Here is an 18,023-nt window from a genome sequence, read left to right on the forward strand (position 1 = left end):
CCCCCCCCCCCCCCCGCTCCTCCCTCTTCCTGCCGCCTCCCCCCCAGCCGGTCCCTCGCCTGCAAGGAAGCCAAGTAGACAGGGGGGCAAGGGAGGAGCTCACGAACAGGACTGGACGGGCACTGCAGGGTGACTGCCTCCGCCCGGACTACTATCCCTTAAGAGAAAGCGAAGCAGAAAGGACTGAGGCCCCCACAGCCTGGCTTCTGGGCACCAGATCTGCCGCAGGAAGGGGACACACTACTCCGAGACTCATGGCAGGCCGAAACCCTAGTTTTATTTCAGCATCAGCAACATCTTAGCCATCACAAAAATAAACTCTACCAAGGGCGACAGAAGTCTCTACAGCGAGGCTAAGGGCTCAGCCGCCAAGTGGCGAACATCAGGGGTGCGTGGCGGGCACTGCCCGGGCAATAAGTTAGGAAGCGGCAGGGCTGGTGGTGGTGGCGGTGGGGGCTGGGGCCTCACTTCTGGGCCGGCACGAGGTCGTCGATGGACTGGCCTTGCTCCAGCCGCTGCTCCATCTCGATGAGCAGCTTCACGCCGTCCACCACCATCTGCACCAGCTCCACCTCCGAGAAGCCCAGGCGGTCCGCGTTGGAGACATCGAAGACGCCCCCCACAGCAGCCGTGTCCACACCACCTGGGGAGATGAGCAGGTCAGCAGGAGTCGGGTGGGCGGCTGCCCCAGAGAGAGGACCGCCGACAGCCGCTGCCCCACTCACCGGTGCCTCGTTTCTGAAGCCGCAGCCGCTTGAGCACCTCGGGGAACTTCTCATGCTTGCCCAGGTGGGGCAGCTTGATGTGCACACCCGCCCGCAGGCCCGTGCCCAGATTGGATGGGCAGGTGAGGATGTACCCCAGGTGAGGGTTCCACATGAATTCGTAATTCTTCGACTTGAAGAGTGTTTCAATCTGGAGGCAGAGAAGGTGGGAGAGCTGAGCCCTAGCTGAGAGCCCCCCCAAGGGACTAGCTGGGACCCAAGGGCCCAGGGGCACCGATGGGGACACCCACTCCCTGCCTGAGCTCTGGAGCTTGGCCCTGGCCCCTCCCTGGCACCAAACCCCACTTGTGCCCACCCAGCTTGGGGGTGGCCAGGCCTGACCTGAGTGAGGCCATTGCAGAAGCGAGTGAACACCTCCTTCATGTTGCCCCCTTTCTGCATGGAGATGACCCGCAGGTGGTCTTCCTCGTTGATCCACACCAGGAAGGTCTTATTGTCATTGTGCCTGGGGGAGGGGCACAGTCAAGCCGCCTCCTTGGACTATGGTCTTAGGACACATCCAGAAAAAAGCTCTAGGGGGACCCTAGACCTCAGGAACTTTCCATGTCCCCGAGGTGCTCGATCCAGCTGTACCCAGAAGCCTGAGCTGCGCCCCACCCTGCCGGTCATGTGCTGCGTGCCTGAGGTGTGGGGGAGGGCGGCGGGCCCCACCTCGGAGGTCAGGGGCTGAGGGAAGTGGTGGATCTGGACGCTGCCGCCCTCGCAGACAGTGCAGGCCCGAGGCTGTAACCTTCCCCCAGCCCCAGCCCCGCTAGGAAGCGTCTGCGTCACCCGGCACCTGGCAGAGTCCCCGCGGAGAAGGGGATGAGAAAGGAGGCAGAAAACAAGAAGCTCCAGCTCCCAAGAGGAGTGTGGAGGGGAGAAGCCAGCGCCACCCGTCGCCCACTTCTAAGCTCCCCCGAGGCCAGAGCAGCCTCCAGCTGGAGTCCCTCTCACGTACCTGCGCGGTCAAGGTCACCTGCGAGGCGGCCCCGGAGGAACCAGACCTGTCCCGGGAGTGCGGCCCCTCCCTCTTCCTCCTGGGCGGCGGCGTGGGGGAGGGCCAGAGGGAGGGGAAGGGGGGCCCGCGGGAGGCGAAGGGGGGGCACGCACCAAATACCGCGGGCGTCCGGCCAGTCACGGGCCATGCCCGAGGCCAGCAGCAGGGGCGACACGGGCTTATCGAAGAGGAAGTGGTCGTCGATGAGCTGCTGCTGCTCCGCCTCGGTCATGCTCTTGAGGGCGTAGTAGCGGCCGGCCAGGTCCCCGTCCAGGCTGGACAGAGCTGCAGAGGGGCACGCTCAGGAGACACCCACGAGCCCCGGCCCCCACGCCCGCCCGGCTTCGTGGGAGCCGCGTCCCGGCGGCGGCCCGAGACCGCGACCGCTGGGCTTGGGCCTCCGTCCCCCCGGGAAACCGGACACGGCGCGCGGGTAAGCGCGCGGCAGCGGCGGCTCGGCGGACTGGGGCGACTGACACCCGGCGGGGCGGGGGCGGCCGGCCCGACCCTACCTTCCACCGCGAGCTTCTCGACGGCGCGGCGCTCCCCGCGGCTGCAGTGCGGGGGGAGGCAGAAGCCGCGGATGCTGCGACCCGTGCGCACCCGCGAGCTCAGCACGTAGTTGGGGTCCAGGTCGTCGCCGCCCTGGGGGCGGAGCCGGGGTGAGCGCCGGGAGACCCCCCCAGCCCGCCCCGCCGCCCGGGGCCGCCCCGCACCTGCAGGTTGTCGGGGTTGAGGTCGGTCTTGTGCTCGTCGCTGGGCTTGTAGCCGCCGTGCCGGTCCTCAATGATGGGGTCAAAGAGCTCCTTGAACACGTCATAGGACTCCTCGTCGCCCGCCACGCAGCCCACGGTCATGATGTAGGGGTGGCCTGGGGGGACGCGGAATGGGGCAGTGACGTCACCGCCGGCCCAGCGAGCGCGACAGGACCCTGCAGCTCTGCCCGGGAAGGGGAGCGGCGGAGCCCCGGCCCGAGCGGGCTCTGGGGGGGGCGCTGGACCCGAGCCCCGCGGTTCGTTCTTGCGGGTCAGAACCCGCACCCGGACCCCGCAGGGTGCGCGTACCCGGGTTGTCCACGCCGGTCTGGATGACGTCGTCCAGCGTGAAGCCGCTTGGCGTGCTCTTGGCGCGCAGGTCCGCGTACAGCTCGGGGGTCAGCACCTTGGCCATGTGGTTGTTGTGGCCGCTGAGGTCGGGGAACTCGTCCTCGGCCGGGAAGCGCAGCTTCAGCGTGTTGTGGCTGTTGGAGAAGGGCATGGCGGCGGCGAGCTGCGGGGAGATTCGGGGGTCAGGGAGGACCCGGCGCCCCGGGCCCCTCAGGGACGCGCCGGCCACCCAGGGCCTCGCTGCCCGGCCTCCTGGTCATGCTGGGACGCGGCCAAGGTCAGCGGGGTCCGCAGCTCGCGCAGGGCGCTCCTGCACCGCCCGGGACCCAGGCCCCAGGCCCCGGCGGCGCGCTCCAGGCGGCGGACCCCGGCGTGCGTGGCTCTGCGGCCCACAGGCCCCTTCGTGCGCAGCAGCGCCCGCGGCCTCCGCCCGCCCTCCGGCCCACTCACCGGGCGGCCGGGCGGGGCAGGGGCTCTCCGGCGGGCGGCAGCTGCGGGCGCGGCGCGGGCGAACAGCGGCGGCTCCGCGCTCCCGCGGCTCTTAAGGGGCGCGACGCGGGCCGCCCATTGGCCGCTATTTATAGCCCATTCATTCCATTGGCCCGCGCGGCGGGGTGGTGCCGCCGCTTTGTCCGCCACCCGCAGCCCCCGACACCCCCCCAAGGCCGCCCACCCCTGCCGTCCCCTCGCCGGGACCCCGCGCAGCCCGCCCACCCCGCCCGGCGTCCGCCCAGGACCCCGCGGCCGAAACCCCAAGCCCTTGGACGGGCTGGAAGTTCCCTCCCACGCTGCCTCCGGGCGGGAAACTGAGGCAGGAGAGCCGCCGGGCACTTGAAGACGCTCGGGCTCATCTGCAGCCGGGCTCTGGCCTCCCCTGGTCCGGCCAGGCCCGCGGCGGTCACGAGGGTCCAGGCGTGACCGTTCCGCGCTCCCGCAGCAGGTACTAACCCTCCCCCACCCCACCCCCGCCCGGTCCCAGCCGGCCCGGAGCCGCCGACCTTCCTCAAGGTGCCCCGAGGCATCTCCGGGCAATGTTGGTGCAGAGCGAGGGCGCGCCGGGAGGCGCAGTCTGGCTGCGGTCCAGCGGGGCGGCTCCCGCGGTACCTTGACCTTGGGCAAGTCCCCCGACTCCGGGGAACCCGAGCCAGAGACCCCCCGGCCCAGCCCTTCCTGGTAGATGAGAGAACAATGTGGCCCTGGGAGGCCGCTGGGGTTGCACAGCCTCAGTCTCCAGACCCCAGCCTTGGCCCCTTTCCACCCGGGACAGGTTCATCTCACCACCCCACCCCCAAAGGCAGGCCCCAGAGACTCTCAGCAAAGATGGGAGGAAACACTAACAAACAGCAAGCATGTGTTTAAAAACAAACAAACCCAAAAACCGCCCTCACTAAAAATCAGAATCATCCAAATTAAAACTAGGACTATACCTTCCTTCCGCTGCCCCCAGTACACCCAGATGGCAAAAATGAGAAAGATTGACACCAGCCAGTGCTGGCTACGGGCTGGAATGTGGAGAGACAGGCCTTCACACACTGCCTGCAACTGTGAACTGCTACATCCTTTTTGGAAAGTAATTTGGCAGTATCTATTAAAATTAAAAATGCTCGTACTTCATGACCCAGCAATCCCCCTTCTAGGAATCCAGCCTGTACAAAGGACAGTCTCATTTCTCTTTGCGGACAGAGATGTGCAATGGGAAAAACATACAAATGAGCCTGGGTAGAACTCGATGTCCATCACTTGGGGACTGGCCAGGGGTAGGCAGGCGTGTCCCCAGCATGGAGCATTACACGGTTATTTAAAAAAATGAGTTAGAGCCCTAGTCACTGAGCCGCGAGCAGGGACTCAGCAGCCTCCCCCTCAAACCCCTCACCTCTTGAAGATCCACCTGCCTTCTCCCAGGAGGCCTTCTGTAGCCCATTTCCACCGAGGAAAAGGGATCCTGTCCTGTGTCTGCCCTCCAGAACCTCCACTTTTCTGAACCCTTTGCTAATGCAAATAAGAGTAATGGGTCTGCTTCCTGCCGGCCCTGAGGGTCACATCCGTGAGAGCATTCAACAGAGAAAGGGCAGGAAGACCCTTCCTACTCCCAAGTCACCAATGATTACAAGAGAAAGAAACTAATGAAGGTGTTTAAGAGGAAGCTTGCCTGCAACCGTGATGCAGCGAGCACCCAGAATTTGGAGAATTTGGAGAAGTAATTCCGCTGCAGGGTGACCAGTGCGAAAACATACCCCAGTTCCTCACAGAGACCGGACTGACTAAGAAGGACCAGCGGAAGTTGCGTGGCTGTGGCTGCTGTTGTTGTTCATCTTTTTTTAAGTAATCTCAGCCCACAGCGTGAGGCTCCAACTCACAACCCCGAGATCAAGGGTCGCATGCTCCATGGACTGAGCCAGCCCGGCGCCCCAGTTTCATGGGTTTTAAGTGCTTTTGATTCACTGAAGCTTAAGTGAGGATTTCCTTGCAACGAGTAGAATGTCCCTTCTGTCCCTTCTCCCAAGTTCAGAAACCTCGTGGCTTACATAATGTAACCATTTGGGGTCTGCTTTTAGCTTGGAGTAATGTAATTCCTCCATGCTGTCAAATGAAGAGAAAGGGGCGCCTGGGTGGCTCAGTGGGTTAAGCCTCTGACTCTTGATTTCAGCTCAGGTCATGACCTCGGGGTGGTGAGATCAAGCTCCAAAGCAAGACAGGCTCTGTGCCCACAGCGTGGGGGGCTGGAGAGTCTCTCTCCCTTGCCCTCTGCCCTTCCCCACTCACGCAGCCTCTTTAAATAATTAAATTAAATCTTTATTTTTTTTAAAGTTATTTATTTGTTTACTTACCTGAGAGAGAGAGAACAAGTGGTGGGGAGGGGCAGAAGGGAGGGAGAAGCAGACTCCCCGCTGAGCAGGAAGCCCAATGTGGGGCTCGACCCTGAGATCATGACCTGAGCCAAAGGCAGAGGCTTAACCCACTGAGCCACCCAGGCGCCCCAGTGAATGAAATCTTTTTTTTTTTTTTTTAATGAAAAAAGAGGGGGCAAAAGTGAATTGGAGCTTGTGTGTCCATGTCCACCATACACTGGCCTGTGAATAAAGCAGGAAAGGCGGCAAAGCCCGGAGCTCCGTGTGTGTTTCACAGAATCCCTCCCCGGCTGTGGGGTGAGCTCTGCGGGCTGCGGGGTGAACTTGGCGCTGCGCTGGGAGGCTGGCCCCAAGCAAGCAAGCTAGCGGCCGCCTGGACCAGAAGGAAATACTGGCGGGATCTGGGAGGAGATGGGTGCTGCCGGGCGGGGGCAGGGCACAGGCAGCGTGAGGAATTCCAGTGTCTCTGGTGCCCCTGGGGAATGCGCTCTGGAGCAAAAACCCAGAGCAGGAGCGAGTCCCTTCACCTCTGCCGACGTGCGCCGCAGCGGGTGCCTTGCCGGCAGGCAGTCCTGCACTTACCACCCGTGCCGCTCCGCCTCTTCCCTCGTGCACCCTAGCATGCTTTGACCTGTTCCCAGTCGGCATTTTCTTAGGTACGTAGAACAAACCAAGGCAAAATGGCAAATGGCCCCGGGCTGCCCAGATAGCAGGTGTCCCTTAAGCCTGGAATTTCTGCGCACTGTGCTCCCGGCAGCCCCTTCCTCCAGTTTTAGAAATCATCCGCCGTTGCCCTCGTCACCTCCCACCCCCCCCCCAACAGCCTGATGGGCTCAAGTGTCTGTTTCTGGAAATCTGGAGGCTGACTTGGCTTTCAGACACAGGGGTGGGGATGTGGAACTCGGGGCTTCTCAGAAGAACCCCCTCTCCGCCCTCAGGCCGCTACGGGCCTGACCTACCGGGTGGAAGCGGGAGGGTCTTGCTCCCTCTCCTCCCTAGAGCGTGGCCCACACTGGAGAGGGGCAGTCCGGAGGTTTGCCGCTGCCCTGCTCGAGGTCAGGCCCAGTGACCCTCCTGCCGGAGGCTCCAGCAGTCCTTAGCATTCAGACCCGGGTGTTGTACTATGCTGCTGAGAAGCGAAGGAAGGTCAGAAGGTTGGGGACAGAAGAGACAGGTCAGAGGTCCAACAAATCCTCAATGGTCCGGGAGTGCCTGGCCCTGGGCTAACTTAACCTAGAGCCCATCTTGGGGCCCCCCGGGGCAGGCCACCCCTCGGCTGGAGTAGACTGACAGCCTGGGTGACCAACAGCTGCACTGGGGGGAGGGGAGGAGGTCATCGAGGCCTTTAGACCCAAAGGTCATGGCGGCCCCTACCAGGCGGAGGCTGCTTGGGAGCCTGGGTGGTCCCAGAGCAGAGGAGCAAGGGGTGGGGACGTCCGGATGGTGCCTGCCTCCACCGTAGCTAGAATAGCATTGCCCCAGTGGCCTAACGCTTGCCTGCGGACCCTCCATTTTCCCCAGGGCCCAAGGAGCCGGTTTGGCAGCGTCTGGGCAAGAAGCTGGGTGACATCACCCATCCAGTTTATGGTCCAGGTTCCTCAGAAATCACACCTGGTTGCACATTAACCAGCTGGCCCTGGAGGGGGAGGGAAGCTTCAATGGAATCCCCAGCTTTTCATTTGTAGGACTTAGTCTGCCTAAGGGGCTGCAGCTGTGGGCACGCGGAGGTACGCCAGATGGGAGGGCCAAGCAGGGGACCAGAGGTCATTCTCAGAGTCTGTCCTCAGAAGGCAGTCAGGATATGGGCTGCCCCGTTGGCTCAGTGGGGAGAGCATGCAACCCTTGATATCGGGGTTGTGAGTTTGAGCCGCATGCTGTGTGTAGATATTACTTAAAAATGAAATCTTTTGGGGGCACCTGGGTGGCTCTTTGCCTTCGGCTTGGGTCATGATCTCAGGGTCCTGGGATCAAGCCCTGCATCGGGCTCTCTGCTCGGTGGGGAGCCTGCCTCTCTGCTTGTGATCTCTGTCAAATGAATAAATAAAATCTTTAAAAAATAATAATAAATAAAATAAAATAAAATATTTTTTAAAAAAGAAGGCAGTCAGGGTGAGCATTTCTTCCTCTTCGTGCCCTATCCCTACTTCTGAAGAACCAAAGGGGAAGTTGGTTGGGGTCAGGAGAGGAGTGGGAGCTGCTTTGGGGTCAAGCACTCTGAGGCAGGAGGCTAGGCTAGTCAGAGAGGGGAGGGGCTTGGGTCACCGGATCCCTGCCAGGTGCACCCTCCCCCAGTGGGCATCTGCAGCTTCTCCCTTTCCCCCAGAGTGACTCTGACCCTTTTCTCCAGGGTCTTTTTCCTGCCTGCTCTCACCTTTATTCCGATCTACCATTGGTTCTCTGAAGTCAGATTTACTGGCTTTCAATTCCAGTTCAACTGTGGACCCATTGTCTATGTGACCTTAGGCAACTACCTAACCTCTCTTGAGTCTGCATTTTCCCATCTGTCAAGTGATCCTCACCCCCCGCGCAGCCCCCTGCTCCATAGGCTTGCGGAGAGTTTAGTATGATGAGACTTAGCTGGGCTTATATAGAATCAGTTCTTGTTAGTGGAGCCTCAATATATAAACTCTGCCCAAGGCAAGGTGCCCACCTGACCTAGGTCATCAGCTGGAGCTTGGGGGAAGCTGGTGCTTTGAGGACACAGACTGAGGGCTGGGGCAGGCGTGGATGGGACAGATGGGCAACTCTGGGTAGGCTGCCTGGAGGAAGGGCACTGGAGGAGCTGGGCCGGCCAGTTACGGACAGAGACAAGTGGGAAGTTGGGACCACAGGAAACCACGGCCGAGTCACCAAGTCCTAATTTAGACTCAGTAGACGCCCAGCCACAGCTCCATACTGCAGCTGAGAGGCTGGGGAAGAGGAACCCCCCAGAAGTGGGATGTTGCCATCTCCCAGGAGAGCGATGAGATGGTGACTCAGGCAGGTGCATCAGCAAAGGAGCGAAGCAGATCATCAGAACAGAGGCTGGGCAGCCATAGACGGGGCTGGCTTGTCTCAGTGCTGGGAGCAAGGCGGGGAGGCCGTGATGAGCCACATAGGCACCTGGTGGCCAGAGTGCTGGTCCCAGAGAAACATGAACCCACGGGGAATGGGAGGCCACCTAAGTCTCCGTAACTTTTTACCCCCCTCCCCCAGGGAGGTTCCCAGACTCAGGTCCAGCCAGGGCAGAGGCATGGTGGGGGCAGGGTGGGGGCGGTGGACCTGAGGCTAGGCAGGGGTTTCCACCATGGATTCTGTGGGACCCATGGCAAGGGCCACAGACACTCTGGCAGGCCTGGCCACTCCCATTTTGCCAGGCAGGAGCTATGTGGGCCCAGGGTGTGGTCCAGGGTCATTGCTTGCTGGCCCTGGTTTAGGCCCTGACTCAGCCTCTGGGTAGCAGGGGTCACGGGAGAGTCTCTATCCCTTTCAGGTCCCCAGGGCCAACAGGGCAAGGCCTGGTTGCTGGAAGCTGGGTGATGGAGGAAGGCATCCCACATCCCATGTCCTTCCCTCCCCTACACTGTCCACAGAGGAGCTGGCTCTGCGGCAGCCGGGCTGAGACAGAACAGCGCTGCCGCTTCCCCTTCTGGCCCTCGCCTTCCCGCCGCCCAGCCCCCAGCCCCCTGCTCGGGCCGCTCACCTGGGCCTCCCCGACCCCAGCGTGAACCCAGCTCCTGCGTCTCGGCACCACGACCTCCCCTGCCCCACGGCTTCCCTGCAGTGGAGGACGCGCGCAGGGGAGCCCGGGCCTGGCCGAAGGCCGTCTGGACAGCCCTCCCGGACAACCCACCGATCTGGAGTCCACCCCGGGGCCCGGTGTGAGGGGCCCCCAGAGCGGTCCCGCGGCCACCACGGCCCAGGCAAAGCGCCTCGAGGCGCCCGGGCAGCGAGCGAGGGCCGGCCTTGCCGGGAAGCCCAGCCCCGGTGCCGCCCCCAGCAGCCCGGCCGCGGGGACGCTGCAGCTCGCCCAGCGGCCCCCGCACGAGCTGGTGTAAACAGGGAAGCCGCAGCCGGCCGAAAGGCGCCCGCGAGGCGCGGTCCGCATCCGGGCGGGGCTGCCCGCGGGTCCCGGCGTCCCGCGCGGGGGGCGGGGCGGGGCGGGGCGCCGTGACGCCATCGGCGGGCGCCGGCCGGAGCCGGAAGTGTGGAGCCGCCGTCGCGGCGCCACGTGCGGAGCGTCCGGGAGCGGCCCCCGCCGCGCGAGGCGGGTGAGACTGCGCGCGGACCCCAACCCCCCTCCCGGTGCCGGCCCGGCCTGGCGCACCCCGACCCCTTCCGGGGGTCTTACCGCTCCTGCATCCCCCTGGAAGCCCGTTTGGGGGGAGACTAGGGAGGGGGGCTCCGCGGAATGGAGCCCGGCTTGGAGGTGATAGCGCAGACCCGCGGCCGCTGCCCCGCCGGTGGCCGAGCCTCATCGCGCCCCTGGAGCATGGGAGCCAGTCGGCTGGGCTCCGGCCCTTGTTGGTGGGAAGCCTTGGGCCCGTCCTCCGCCGTGGCCCCGCTTCCGTTTCTCCCTCTGCGATTAGGGCCGGGGACTTGTGTCTCATGACCCAGACCGAGGAGGGTTTACCCTGTCCAGCCAGGGTGCAGCCAGGGACCGAGGCAGCCGCCCCACTCGCACCGCGGGGCTCTGGGCCTCACAGCCGCCCGCCCAGGTTCCAGGTGCACCCTCCTGGCACCTTTCCGCACTCATGTCGACACACTTCCTCCCAGGTCCCAGGCACCTGCCCGGTAGCAACACCATGAGCTTCGTGGCCTATGAGGAGCTGATCAAAGAGGGTGATACGGCCATCCTGTCGCTGGGCCATGGTGCGATGGTAGCAGTGCGTGTGCAGCGTGGGGCACAGACCCAGACCCGGCATGGTGTCCTGCGGCACTCGGTAGACCTCATCGGCCGCCCCTTCGGCTCCAAGGTGACCTGTGGCCGAGGCGGCTGGGTGTACGTGCTGCACCCCACGCCTGAGCTCTGGACCCTGAACCTGCCGCACCGCACGCAGATCCTCTACTCCACCGACATTGCCCTGCTCACCATGATGCTGGAGCTCCGGCCTGGCTCTGTGGTCTGTGAATCCGGTGAGTTCTTCGGGCTCCCTCCGTTCTGTTTCTGGAAAAGTGACGTGAAGATGGAGATCCGACCCAGCGTCGAGACAGCCTCCAGCCTGCCCTTCCTGAGGACGGGCGTGGGTGCTCAGCCTCTCTCTTGCAGGAGGTCTCTGGGGGGCTGACTGCAGGGAGTGAGACGCGGCAGAACTGGTTAGGAGGCTGGCGCTGTGACCTGAATGAGAGTTGATGGTGCGGGACCCGCGCTGCCCCCCGCCAGGAGCTGGTGTTCAGTGAGGGTCCTGCCTGCCTTGGTGGGGCAGGGCCAGAGTGCCGCTCAGCTCTGGCCTGGCTGCCGACTGCCGTTCCCTACCTCTGTGCTGACAGAAGGGCAGAGAGCGCCTGGCCTAGCAGTCCCTGACCTCTCCTTCCCAGAGGGAGGCCAGAGCTGCTCTGAGGTGCTCACTGTAGGTAGGGAGACTGCCTCAAGCTCATCCTCGGCCGGCAGCACTGTACTCAGTCCGGGGTCTGAGGTCCGTCCTGGCCCTTACACGCACATACATGCACACGGGCAGTGGGGCCAACTAGGGCAGAGATTGAAGCATACATCCCAGCCAAGAACAGCCCAGGCATGCGTGCACCTGGATTTCCAGCATGTTCCTCATGGGCTGCACAGCTGGGTTCCAAGGTCACGAAGTTTCCACCAACTTTCCAACTTTCTGAGGACTTGAGGCTGTCTTGCCCTTCTGCATGTGGATAATTGTGTGGTTCCTGTTGCCCAGCCAAACACTTTGAAATGGGAAGGGTCAGGTACAGACCTGGGCTGTGGGGCAGGGGCTGGGCAGAGGCCAGCTGCTCAGCCGCAGGGGAGCTCGGGTGGCGGTGGCGGTGGCGGCAGGACAGGACAGGAGGACTGCAAGACGTCGCCATCCCCTCCCCCCCCCCCCCCCCCCCCCCCCCCGCTACCGTGTGTATATACCGGTGGGCATGCTTCTGGGCCGGGCTGTGCCGGCGCTTGGTCTAGGAACTGCGGGTCCGGCCCTGAGTAGCACAGGCCGGGTTTCTGCTTCCCTGAGGAGAGAGCAAGTCCACTGTCACCATTTCAGTGCTGAGTTGATTGCCGCGAGGCTGCACGTTTGAGGGTGACTCCCAGGGGTCCCTCCAGGGGAAACCTCTGACAAGATGTTCAGCGGGGAATGATGAGAAGGAGGCACTGCCAAGAGCCGAGGGAGAGCGTCTCCCCAAGGGCGAGCCATGCAAAGTGCGGGCCCAGCAAGGAGGCCCGTGTGGCCAGAGCAGGCAGTGAGGTCAGGAAACAGGCACAGCTCAGAGGGCTGTCAGGGGTCCTGCTCTGCTTGCTGTGGGGTGGGGGAGGCAGGTGTGACTGAGGTGAAGAGCCCCTCTGCTGTGTTTGAGGCGGGATAGAAGGCGGCCGGGCCGGCTGGTGGTGGTCACAAAGCCAGGAGGGAGGCCCCAGGCAGGGGGGGTGGCAGGGTGGGAGTGGGGGGAGACACGAGTTACTAGTGGCGTGAATGCAGGGTGGAGAGGGGCATTGAGGGCGCCTCTGGGTGTCTGGCTGAGCTCTGGGTGCCTTTGACTGGGCTGGGGAAGGCTTGGCAGGGAGGGGTTTGGGATTGGAGCAGGCCGACTTTGCTCTTGTTCCTGCTGAGTGCCGGTCAGCTGTTCGGGGCCGGGGCGGGAGATGCGTGTGCACTGGACACTAGGTAGAAGTCTGGAGTGCAGGGACATGGCCTTGCGGCGTGTTCATCAAGGCTGGCACCTGAAACCACGGGGGAGGGGAAGTCATGGCGGGGGCGGGTCCACAGCCCCGCTGGGGGCTGCCAGGTAGGAAGTCCAGCTGAGCGGTGGCTGAAGGCAGCTCAGGAGTGGCCAGAACAGGTGGGAGAGAACCGGGGACGAAGACATGGAAGACTGGAGCCGTGTGGCCAGGTGGTTACCTTATTCCAGCTCATTGCCGTGAGGCCATGGGGAGGAGAGCAGGGCTGCTCCTGTGTGGCGGAGGCGGGCGAGGTGCAGAGGGGTGGACAGCCTGAGCGGGCCAGGAGCTAGGGGGAAGGGGCTCGGGACCAGCCACCGGGTGGAGGGTAGGGGACAGGCCCGCGCTGCCCCATCCGCTCTGTCCAGACCCTGCGGGGCCTCTGGCGTGGGGTTGGGCAGGGCTGCCGCTCTCCCCCGCCCGCAGGCCCAAGGCAGACTCAGGAAATAAACTGCAGCTCCTGTCCCCACCCAGCCCCGGTGCAGCCCCCACTAACCAGACCCTGGGCGGCCGGGACCCGACGGGCAGCTCTGGGAGCGATGCTCCCGAGTAACTGGGATCGTCTGCCCCCGTGGGGCCTGTGCGGGTCTTTCCAGGGTGAGGGGGGAGTTCTTCGAGTGTCCCCAGCAGACCCGCCTGACACGCATCCCGTCCCGTCAGGCACCGGCAGCGGCTCCGTGTCCCACGCCGTCATCCGCACCATCGCGCCCACGGGCCACCTGCACACGGTGGAGTTCCACCAGCAGCGGGCGGAGAAGGCCCGGGAGGAGTTCCAGGAGCACCGGCTGGGCCGTTGGGTGACCGTGCACAACCACGACGTGTGCCACAGTGGCTTCGGCGTGAGCCACGTGGCAGATGCGGTTTTCCTGGACATCCCATCTCCTTGGGAGGCCGTGGGCCATGCCTGGGACGCCCTCAAGGTGGAAGGTACGGTGAGGGTTCTGGGGCGGCCCTGGGGCTGAGCTCCTGGGCTGGGCCTTGGGTGTGGGTCACCTGAAGCCCAGAGGGGTCAGAAACCACCAGGCCACGCAGCCTGGCCAGGCCAGGGCCCCTTTTGGCCCAAAATAGGGGTGCGTCAGGCTGGCTGAGGACTCAATAGGGAGGTCACCCCGTGAGAGGGGGAGGTTGAGAGGAGTAGGATCCAGGGAGAAGGCGGCCCCTGCTGCCCCCCTGTTCCTCGGCCTTGTCCCGCTCACGCCCGGACGTGGGTGATGTCTGAGTTCGCTGGGGAATGTGGCGGCTGCACCTTGGCGAGACGTGGGGCCCATGCCAGGGTCCGTTTCAGGGGTTGGAGGTCAGCCCCTGCCCCCAGCCCTTGCCAGCGGAATCTCCCTTCCCCCCAGCCACAAGCCCGCTAACGGCCCCTTTTAGGGAAGATGCTGGATGTGGAGGCGGGAGGGATGGGAAGGAGGCGGGAACGTTGGCTCTTTGCCAGGGAGGAGCTGGTGAGGCCCGGGTTTTTCCCTTTTCTGGAGACGGAGCCAGCCCAGGCAGGGCCCCTTCCCTCCTCCCTGCTGAGTAGTGCAGCCTGGAGAGCAGGGGGGGAGCCCAGGGCGCCCCTGGGGAAGGGCCGCCCCTCCGAAAGAGGTGCCGAGGCGCAGCTTCACGAGTTAGGCGCTCCAGGCAACGGCTCCCAGGGGTCCCCTATTGCGCCCCTGGGTTTTACCGAGGTGGGCCCCGCTTCCCCGCACCGCCACGCCTTCCCGCTTTGCCCCCAGTCCCACGGAGCCTGGAGCCAGCCGCCCGTCCTGGGCTGAGCCCAGGGGGTTACACTCCAGGGCCGTCTTCCTGTCTCGAAGCTTCCTTCCTGGTGGCTGACCCTGGGGGAGCCACGCCATCTATCGTCCCCACCCTCCATGCTCCTCTGAGCCCCCTCCTTTGGGCTCTTGCTGTGTCTGATCTTTTTGGTCCCAGAGGCTCCCAAGTTACTTGTGGGCCTTGCGTTTTCCAGTGGCTTCCCTGCCTGCTCTGTGCAGACCCCCACGAAGGGCCGTCCCCGGGCTCTGTGGAGCTTGGCCTGGCCAGCAGACGTGGGCCCTCGCCTGGTGGGGCCTATTTTCCTGGCGGTATGCATAGGGGTTGGGTCCCTTCTTGGGGATGACCCTGAGTCCTCCCTGGGTTGGCTTCAGGCTGCTCGTCCCTCCTCCAGGCCCACACCTTCTTGAAGACCTGTCTGGGGGGGGTCTCTGTCCCCAGGTGTGGCTGAGGTGACCAGGCCTCAGGGCCATTTGAGGACTCGCCTGGCCACGTACCTGTCCCCGCCGCAGCTTCCCCACACCCTCCCTGTAGGACAGGGACGTGGGCTGGGCCCGGGCCAGGCTGCGGGACATTGCGGGTGGGCCCTGGTGGCAGGAAGGGGCGGTTAGCTCCCGCCTGCACCCTGTCCTCTGCCGTCAGGCTCTGCTCAGTCGGCGCCTCCTGTTCCCCCGAGCAGGTGACAGCCTCTAATTTCCTGTGACAGTGCAGCTCCCACCGCCCGCGAACCCCTTCCCCCGCCGCCGCCGCCCTGTGTGGCTGGAGCTGTTCTGGGTGGGGTGACCGGGCAGCTGCCAGGCGGAGGTTCCGCCCTGACCCCTGACGGGTGGTTCGTCCCGGCCCCAGGCCTTGGCTTCCTTGTGGAAGTGGACGGTAGCGGTGCCCAAGTCCAGACGGAATCAGGGTCGTGGGCTCGGTCTAAGCGGTCCCTTCCATGCGGCTCTGGGGGAGCTCCGGCCCCACCACAGTCCGGACCCACGCCCGCCCCCTCCAACCCCTGCTGCCCCGGAGACAGTGGGGGGGCCCGGCCTCCGCCCTGCCACCCCCCAGCCCTCCAACCCCGAGCGCGGCTCCCCACAGGTGGGCGCTTCTGCTCCTTCTCGCCGTGCATCGAGCAAGTGCAGCGGACCTGCCAGGCGCTGGCCACGCGCGGCTTCTCGGAGCTCAGCACCCTGGAGGTCCTGCCGCAGGTGTTCAACGTGCGCACCGTCAGCCTGCCCGCACCTGACCTGGGGGCCCGCCCGCACCCCGACGTGCACCCCTTCCGCAGCGGGACGCCCATGAAGGAGGCCGTGGGCCACACGGGCTACCTGACCTTCGCCACCAAGACCCCGGGCTAGTGGGCCCCCCGCCAGGAGCTGCGGGGAGCGGGGAGCCAGCCACAGGCCACCTTACATGGTCAGCGAGCCTGCAGGGCCTGCGTGTAGCCGGACCCTGGGGCCCGCGGCGGGTGGGGCGGGGCCTCCCACAGCCTGACCCCCTCCTGGCGGCCTCTCTGGAGAGGAAAGCCGCCAGCCCTCGCCCTGCTGCCGCCCCCACCCCCCGCTGCTGCTCTCTTGCTACAGGGTCTGCGTGGTCACCTGCTCTTCTGGCTGTTGAGGCCAAGGGGTGTAGGGGGTGGGGCCCGGGTCTGACCGCTTCCCAGGTAGCCCCAAACTGGCAGGGAGCGGGGCCGGAGCCAGGAGGAGGAGGACCGCTGGGGCCAGGGGCTGGGGGCCCCAGAGCTGATGGTGACGGGCTGGGGGCGGGAGAGGTGGGCTTTCTAGCTGGCCTCGGGCCCGAGCACACCCCCGTCCCTGTCCCCGTGAGGTGCCCGCAGGCCTAGTGGGAGTGCCCTGTGCCCTGCCGGTCTGCTGCGCTTCTCTCGCTGCTGGAAGTGCCTTCCTTGGCCCCAGTCCAGCCAGAGCCCTGGCGTGTTGGTGAGGACAGAGCGCCCACCCCGCCCGGACCCCGAGGGGGACAATGAAGTGCCTCAGGTAACCCGCCCGGCCCTCTCGGAGCTGTTGGGACCCCGGCTGGCCAGCCTCGGAGCTGCTTGGGTGCTCCTGCCCCTCACAGGAGTGCCGGGGGCACGGGGGGCGCAGCCGGGACGGAGGACAGCTGGCCCTGGCCGCCAGCTCTGGGCCGAGCGGCTGGCATCCCCGCCTGCCTCAGTTGCATGAAGGGCCTGAGCGTCTGCCCTTGGCCTCCCCCGTCCCCATTAGGACAAAAGCCCCAGGGGACGTGCTGGCGGGGGGGGGGGGGGGGGCTGGAAATAAACACTGTTGCCTCGGCCATGCTCACTGGTCTCTTCGGTGACCCTCACGCCAGACCCCTGCTCCCCCGTGCTGGTGTCCAGGCTGGGCCTCCCCACATACAGCCCTGGCCCCCGCCGCTTCCTCTCCCTGTCAGACAGCAGCCTGGGACATGATGGACAAAGGCGCAAGTGTGTGGCCACCCCCACTCAGCTACAGAAAGGGCCACTTGTCCTAGTTGCGGGGGGAGGTTACCTCTGTGTGTGTGTGTGTGTGTGTGTGCGTGCACGCGCGCCTGTGTCCATCTGTGTGTCCCAGAGCACTGGACGCTCCCTTCACAGCCCGGCCTGGCATGGCATTTACAGCGTGGACCACCTCTTGTGCTTCTGGAAGGGCCTAGAACTCAAGAAGGAACCCCCCCACCGCCCAAAAAACAGGCCTGCCCTTCCAGCCCCAGGCCACACGCAGGCCTATGAGTCCTTACAAAGGTGCCAGGTGGGGTGGGCCTGCTGGAGGATGGGCTTCTGGGGCAGCGTTACAGCCCTGGGGGGCCTCCCCTCTCCTGCCCAGGCTCCTGACACGCCCTGGGTCCCATCAGAGTTCCTGTGGGGCCCTGGAACCACCCGCCCAGTGTTCTTACTCTCCTCCCAGGACTCGTCCTGACCTCTGAGCAAATGCCTAGCTTGGGGGACAGGAGGAGGGTCCTGTGCCTTGCGCTGGCCTTGAAGAAGGCTGGGTGAGACCCCTGCCCCGGGTCATAAACCTCCATGCTCTGCAGAGTGCTCGGAGCTGCCCGAGCGTCGTCCTCCTTCCCCGTGGGGCTGAGAAGGGCAGCCTGGACTACAGCCCTGGGCATCCCTGGGCCTGTGGGCGCTAGAGGATGGGGGTCAGGAGACCCTCACACCTGGCCCAGGGCAGCTCCGAAGTCCGGGGGGCCCTCCAGCCCCTCAGCTGTGCTGCCAGGCCCCACACAAGCCCCTGGGCATCGCCCAGGTAACCATCCAGGCCCCATTCAGCTTCAGCCTAGAGCTCCATGTGGCCCTGAGCCCCCCAGGAACGCCTGCGCAGCCTTTGAGCCCCACTCCGGGGTCTCCGTGCCTCCCACCGCCAGCCTCAGGCTGCCCCACCGCTCTCCCGCATCTCCCAGCCCGCGAGCCTCCGCGAGCGTGCCTCGATTCTGCAGAAGGGGGTCCAGAGGCACCACCAGCGCCCGTGGCGAGTGAGTCTGCCGGTCTGTGATCATCACCTCCGCGAGTCAGCGGCATGGGACTGGTCACAGGGCGAGGATTCACCCAGATGCTCCCTGTGACGCTCCGTTTTTCCTGGAAATTCCTGTACCCGCCCTGTGACACATCCTGCTGCCTCTACTGCTGCCCCCGCAAAGGCCTAGAGCCCCTGAAGGCCTAGAGCCCCTGAAGGCCTAGAGCCCCTGGCTCACCCAGTCCCTGGGCTGCAG

General features: G+C 64.8%; 2 protein-coding genes and 1 pseudogene across 3 annotated transcripts; 2 read left to right on the top strand and 1 right to left on the bottom strand.

Annotated features, from left to right (window-relative positions):
- Window positions 1-257: 257 nt before the first annotated feature.
- On the bottom strand, window positions 258-3,405 carry CKB (creatine kinase B). Its single transcript, XM_046008648.1, has 8 exons — window positions 3,321-3,405; window positions 2,829-3,033; window positions 2,481-2,635; window positions 2,277-2,409; window positions 1,878-2,049; window positions 1,107-1,230; window positions 726-915; window positions 258-643 (listed from the first exon to the last, which is right to left on the bottom strand). Exons 2-8 carry the CDS (start codon window positions 3,019-3,021, stop codon window positions 465-467), a joined length of 1,146 nt encoding a protein of 381 aa, XP_045864604.1. The 5' UTR covers window positions 3,022-3,033; window positions 3,321-3,405; the 3' UTR covers window positions 258-464.
- On the top strand, window positions 2,056-16,607 carry TRMT61A (tRNA methyltransferase 61A). Of its 2 annotated transcripts, none has more exons than XM_046008650.1 (4): window positions 2,056-2,197; window positions 10,475-10,834; window positions 13,239-13,505; window positions 15,414-16,607. In XM_046008650.1, exons 2-4 carry the CDS (start codon window positions 10,504-10,506, stop codon window positions 15,671-15,673), a joined length of 858 nt encoding a protein of 285 aa, XP_045864606.1. In that variant the 5' UTR covers window positions 2,056-2,197; window positions 10,475-10,503; the 3' UTR covers window positions 15,674-16,607. The 2 variants fall into 2 exon arrangements, with proteins under 2 accessions (XP_045864606.1, XP_045864605.1); XM_046008649.1 differs by lacking the exon at window positions 2,056-2,197 and adding an exon at window positions 9,835-9,969.
- LOC123943694 lies at window positions 3,902-5,436 on the top strand (annotated as a pseudogene).
- Window positions 16,608-18,023: the final 1,416 nt, after the last annotated feature.

Source organism: Meles meles, chromosome 6 (assembly GCF_922984935.1).
Source record: "Meles meles chromosome 6, mMelMel3.1 paternal haplotype, whole genome shotgun sequence".
NCBI lineage: Eukaryota > Metazoa > Chordata > Mammalia > Carnivora > Mustelidae > Meles > Meles meles.

Coding starts and splice junctions, on each gene's coding strand:
- CKB (XM_046008648.1), bottom strand. CDS start 3,021: ATGCCCTTCTCCAACAGCCACAACACGCTGAAGCTGCGCTTCCCGGCC. Junction 2,050..2,276: donor CGAGAAGCTCGCGGTGGAAG/GTAGGGTCGGGC, acceptor GCCCCTCTGCAG/CTCTGTCCAGCCTGGACGGG. Junction 916..1,106: donor TCTGCAATGGCCTCACTCAG/GTCAGGCCTGGC, acceptor CTCTGCCTCCAG/ATTGAAACACTCTTCAAGTC.
- TRMT61A (XM_046008650.1), top strand. CDS start 10,504: ATGAGCTTCGTGGCCTATGAGGAGCTGATCAAAGAGGGTGATACGGCC. Junction 10,835..13,238: donor CTCTGTGGTCTGTGAATCCG/GTGAGTTCTTCG, acceptor CCGTCCCGTCAG/GCACCGGCAGCGGCTCCGTG. Junction 13,506..15,413: donor GGACGCCCTCAAGGTGGAAG/GTACGGTGAGGG, acceptor GGCTCCCCACAG/GTGGGCGCTTCTGCTCCTTC.